At 36.3% G+C, this 6,001-nt stretch overlaps 1 protein-coding gene across 1 annotated transcript in view; it reads left to right on the top strand.

Moving 5' to 3' along the window:
- The first annotated feature begins 3,067 nt into the window (after nt 1-3,067).
- The window catches only part of wwox (WW domain containing oxidoreductase), a 155,065-nt gene continuing 152,131 nt past the window's right edge, over nt 3,068-6,001 (top strand). The window contains exon 1 of the mRNA XM_079252474.1: nt 3,068-3,265. Coding sequence (XP_079108600.1) covers nt 3,159-3,265 — 107 coding nt within the window. The 5' untranslated portion in view covers nt 3,068-3,158. The remainder of the gene's footprint in view (nt 3,266-6,001) is intronic.

The raw sequence follows: 6,001 nt of genomic DNA, 5'->3' as shown, positions 1-6,001 counted from the left end.
CACACACACACACGCACTTGTCTATGGTAGGCCGGGTCGGCCCACTTTGTAGCCCCGCCTACTAGGCAGCGTGGCGCATGCGCTCTGGTCAGTTTAACTTGTGTGGAGTTTCAACCTTGACAGTGAATAAATATGTAATTTGATATACATAAGTGGGACTTTACATCACTTTTGGGCTTGGTCTGTCAAAAAATATTTAATTAGATTTTAACGTGTGAATTTAATGAAATTTAAAAAAAAATTTTTTTTCTGTAATTACACTGTAATTACACCGTCTAGATTAGGGTGCAGACTATGCTCACTTATTTTATCATCCAATATAAATGCACAGAACGCAAAATGTGTTAAATATACACAACATGTTTTTCAATTTTAAAGAAAAAAAAGTATAACTCAGATTCTACATTTTAGGTGAATTTGGGCTTCATGTAATAAAACGTGTAATATAATCATATTTAATGAAATTTTACTGTTTAGGTGTAAAACCACATAAGGGACAGTAGATTGTTGTGCTGTTTGTACAATACTATACCTTTGTGCCTGTTATGAGTACATCGAATGCATAATAAAGTTATTATGTATTTGATTTGTCTGCCACATTTGAATGAACCGGATACTTCTGAATAGTCCGGGGGTGATTACTGCATATTTTCACTTAAACACATTGATGACCTAAAGAGGTTTTAGTTACCAAAGCTCAAAGTTTTGGGGTCCTCATGTCCATCTTATTCATGTGAACACTGTGTTCAAACCTGAAGTGGTTTTCACCATTTCTTGTGCAATCAGAGTTGAACCCGACAATGGTCTAATAGCATTTGTGAAGTTCAGTTAATTGATTCTAAACTCAGTACCTTATTTTTTTAAGTAATGAGCACCTCATGATAAAAAATTTATAAACAAAATTATTGTATTTTACGTCCAAAGATCAAACAACACTTTCCCATACAACCTAATTCATGAAAAACCCTCATCACCACTAAAAAGACCATTTTGTTGGGGATTGATTATTCAAGTCTAGGACGCCTGCATTTGAGATTTGTTGATCGTACAGGTCATCAGTATCTCTGGGTGTAAGACATACTGTATATGAAGTGTTATCTGTATTAATATTTCAAACGTGATCTACTACTATCCCAGCTATAAGGTTTTATGCTATTGTATTCAGTTTTCTTTGAAAAACCTAAATGAAACAATCGAAGCATTATAATGATATTAACTTCTTTAAAAGTCCCACTTACTGTATTTTGATAATCATGTTTAGTGTAAACTATCCTGATAAACATGATACCTGCAACAGGTGAACAATGTAAAAGTCCAGTAGAGTTGCAGAAGTAGGAGAATGCTGCTGTTGATGCATACAAAAGAGCTAATAAGCAGATGTGGAACAACTGTGCAGGGCAGAACACGCAAGAAGTTGACAGATTCACAGGTTTGGAAAAGTAAACACAGAGCACAGCCTCGTGACTTTCGTCTTAATATTTTATTGATGGTTTAAGTCATTGTTTATCTTGTTCCTTTTTGATTATGAGCATTTGGAGGTATTGTAGGCTTTGGATATAAACCTTTGTTTGCTTGCTCAACATTTATGGAATCAGTTTTCCTGATGTCCCAGTTGCATCAATTGTACTACATTATAGACATGTTGGTTACAAACATGGGTAATGAGGTATAATTGGTAGGTACAGACGTTGTTTTAGTTATTGTCTTGACATAAAAAGTCATTTTTCTCCTTACCTGGAAATTACAAGGACAATTCTCTTATGATGGTGGGATTATTGTCTTGAGAAAACAAAGTAGTTTACTCAAGATCATCAGATGTATAAGGTGAGCTCAAAGGTGAGTTCCTGTATTACATATAATTTAATTGATCAAAATTACCATACCTGCTGGGGAGGACTTACAAATGTGACTGTCCTGGGGGCATTTCAATATGGAACTCATCTGGGGTGCCTTTTTTAGCCAGTTGAGGTGGTGGGGGATAGGAGGGTGATGACTGTAAGCTCTTATCCATGCTGAAGAACTGCCCTGCAGAGTACCTTCAGCAACAAACTTCTTAGCCTAAACAGGGAACTATCACAGGTGTCTGATTTCTGCACAAGTTAGACTGGATACCAGCACCACTCCCAGTACACCACAAACAAACATCCTCAATAAAAGCTAAACCTCTGGGGGAACCGGTGTGAAGTTTGCAGTTTGATTTATTTTGCAATATGTGTAGGATTTAGCCAAACCTAATTTTCATCCTGGCCCTGTGATGGGCTGGCAACCTATCTGGGGTGGACCCTGCGTCTCACCTGCTAATTTTCTGAGATAGGCTCCAGCCCCCCTCAATCCTGAACTGGATTAAGCTCTATATGAAATGAATGTATAATATTCATTCATTCTTAGTCTCCGTATAGTAATCAGGCACAACACATCTCAGGACAAAACAGCAATAAAAACAATATACAGTGCAAATGAAATACCAGCTTCCTCTTTTAGTCCATAGACATGCATGTTAGAGGTTGATTAGAGTCTCTAAATGCTCTGCAGGAGTGAATGTGGGCCTGCATTTGTCAACCTCAGTTGGACTGGGTGATTGACTGGTAGCTGCTTGGATAGATTTAAGAGGCTTGTGACCCAGCACTGGAGTAAAACGTTAACTCGATAAATTATCCCCATTATCTCGAGAAAACAGTCTTTGTTATCTGTAGATAAGTATCCCAAGATTAATTATGTTTAAAAAAATGTAAGTACAATCACTCCATAAAACGGAAGATGACCTATTTGGTTACATTTGGAATATGTTTAAAAGAGAAGAAAAATTGGTTGGAAAAGAAAAGAAAAGAAAAGAAAAGAAATGAAAAGAAAAGAAAAGAAAAGAAAAGAAAAGAAAAGAAAAGAAAAGAAAAGAAAACCTTCAGTAAGGTTACTGCGTGATCAGTTGCCTGACAACGGAACAACCAATCAGTGAAGCGCTTTCCCGGTTTCTACCATAGACATCATGTCTATGGTTTCAACGCCTCCAACGTTGCGTACTCAATTTCCCATAAAGCAATTCGACTGCCGTCGCTGTGTTGTTGCGGAAGTGCAGTGAAACGCTGTTTTAGTCTGACAGCTGCATTCATTTATCAGAAGCATCCGTTTTTCTCTCCATAAGCTCACCAGTTACATAAAATATGGCAGCTCTAAAGTACGCAGGCATGGACGATACAGATAGTGAGGATGAGTTACCGCCTGGGTGGGAAGAGAGATCTACAAAAGATGGTTGGGTCTACTATGCAAAGTAAGCAAAACCTCACGATTAATGTTAACTATCAACCAGCGTGTCTCTACAGATGTATGTCTTTAGTTTTGGTAATTGGTATCGGCACGTGGCTAACACGGTTTACTGCCTTGACCTGTTTTACAGAAAATCTGACTTATATTTTACTTTAAAGTATAAATCCGCATCAAGATATCCACATGACTCATGGTGCAATAACACGTTCAACACTAAAAGATGCATGTAAAAGACATCTATCTTAAAGTGCACCATTAATGCTCCGCTGGAGTCATTTTAGGATTTCGTTAGTTGGTTACATCTCAATCTTTAAAGGTTATAAATGAGATGGTTGATTTATTAACTTTTTTTTTTTTTTTTTAAAAACAGAAACCACACATATCCTCAGTGATGTGACAAGGCACATGGTGTTTAGTAAAAACACAGAGAAAATAAAACCTGTGCTCAACTCGGAAAATATAAAATGTGGTTATTAGTGACACAACTGAGCCAACATTATGTTGAGATTGCAGTTGTTAGTCATAACATCCTCTTATCTTATACTTATCTTATAAGTTATGGTGCCATATAGAGCTCCCGCTAGGCAGGTTATGGACAAAGCACATCTGAAAGTATCCTGAGATTTTAGCAGTAGATTATTTGATATCATGGATTGAGGATTGGGATTTTTGAGAAAGGGTTTACTTCCTGTAGATGCCTTCAGGTGCCATAAAATTGATACTGTGGAGGTTGTTAACACCCCAGACTCTTTGTTGTGTTATTCAAGTCCTTCTTTAGCAATTTTGCAGCAAACCTCTGCTACCCTACATGTAACACTTCACGCTACGTGTTAATACTCCACGTCAGATTGTATGTTATAATCCTGAATGTTGGGACTTTACTTGCCTGCACTATTTTCTTTATATGTGGATGTGTGCGTGCACAGTAGTAGACAGTAGTTTAGGCTGCCTATTCATGATTCACTCATGCATTTTCTTAACTGCTTAGTCCAGTTAAGGATTGTGGGGGAGCTGAAGCCTATCCCAGCTGTAAGAGGCAGGATACACCCTGGAGAGGTCACCAGTCCATCCCAGGGCAAACACAGAAGGACAAAATAACCATTCACGCTCACATTCATTTCTATTCATAATAATAATAATAATAATTAAAACCAAAACAAGAAAGCTGTGAATAATTTATTGGTTGAAAGATAAACTGATCTCTCAAAGGTCTTAAAGTAGTAGAGTGAACAGCCTTATCAGTGTTTTATGTGATTATGTGTCGCATTATCTGTAAAATCAAGTGTTGATGAGCGTCATGCAAAACTTGAGGTACTGTAAAAGTCTGGAATATGTTGGTAGTACTGTGGCTTGTTCACTATCATCATTAGGACATGAAAGTTAGTAGAGTTTGCATTAAAAAGCAGTTTTACACTGGAACAATTAATGCCCACAAAGTCCAAGAAGATTGTAAAAACATATAGATAGGAACAGTTTTCAGACAGAAATACAGGAGTTTGTAATGTGATCAATAAATAATTGCTAACAGAAACAATAAAGCTCAACTATCGCCTCTTGCATGCTCAGGATGGGAGATTGGGTTGTAACCAAGATTCAGTGCTGTCTTTAGGTTTCCTTTAACTAGGTGATTTATTATGAACTGGCTTAAATAAATTTATCTGTAAAATGCCGAGATGACGCTATTGTGAAGTGACGCTATACAAATAAAGCTGAAGTGAACTAAAATGAACTTGAGACCATAAGGGACCAATAATAGTTCAACATTGGTTTTGTGCTTTTCTATTCTCAAGTCAAACCCGCAGAATGCACAGAAAGGTAATCAGAAGAAACTTTTCCTGTACACTCACCACAAAATTTAGCAGAAATAATAAGTAAATGAACGATTTAAGAAGGATGACCTGTGAACTGATGGAGTTAAAGAAGATAGCTCTTATTATAAATTACAATAATATTAATTGTTATTGCCCTGAGAACCAAAGAGAAATAGTGTCTTACAATCAATGTGGGCCTAAAATAGCACCTTACAGTTTAAAATAAAAAAAACAAACAATTTTTTTGTTTTATTTTCACAGCATGTCTTCACTTTAGAAGACAACAGGACGATATTCATGTAAAAATAGGCCAAAATTTAGAAAATGAGAAAAAAGTAGCAGATAATATTTTTAGAGGAATTTTCTTCCAAAATGCATTCAATTCAAAGAAAGAACAATACTGTATCATTTTTCTGTTTCTTGTTGTTTGCAAGGTCAAAATGTATGTAATAATACATTGCAATGTAATGGAAAATGTGTAATTAGTTCAACATTGAACTGTAAGGCACAGAACATAAGTAAGTTCCTTATGTTTTATAAGATATAGAACATCTGGAAAGTTCTGCTTTCCTCTTCCTCTGGATGTATTAGCAATGATAATCATGTGTTCTGAGATGCCAATGAAAATCTTGATTTCTTGGCCAATAGTATTCAGTGACCCTCCTGTAGTTTGTAAATGTCTGATTTGTTAAAGCTGCTAGATCTTCAAAGATTTTGCCATCAGTGTGAAAAGAACTCAACTTGACTCCAGTATTCACAGATTTCAGCGTCATCTTGATTTACAGAAAGCTCATGTTGCACAGGTGTGCATCTGTTATGAAAGATGAAAGACCCAAATAAATTCAAGTTAATAAAAGGAGTAACAGTTAACTTTTCCACATCAGTTTGGGTTAATGCAGTAATTTCAGCGTCATGGATGTGACATGACT

This window comes from Telmatherina bonti, assembly GCF_933228915.1.
Source record: "Telmatherina bonti genome assembly, chromosome: 2".
Taxonomy (NCBI): domain Eukaryota; kingdom Metazoa; phylum Chordata; class Actinopteri; order Atheriniformes; family Telmatherinidae; genus Telmatherina; species Telmatherina bonti.
This window is presented reverse-complemented; position numbering and strand designations above follow the sequence as displayed.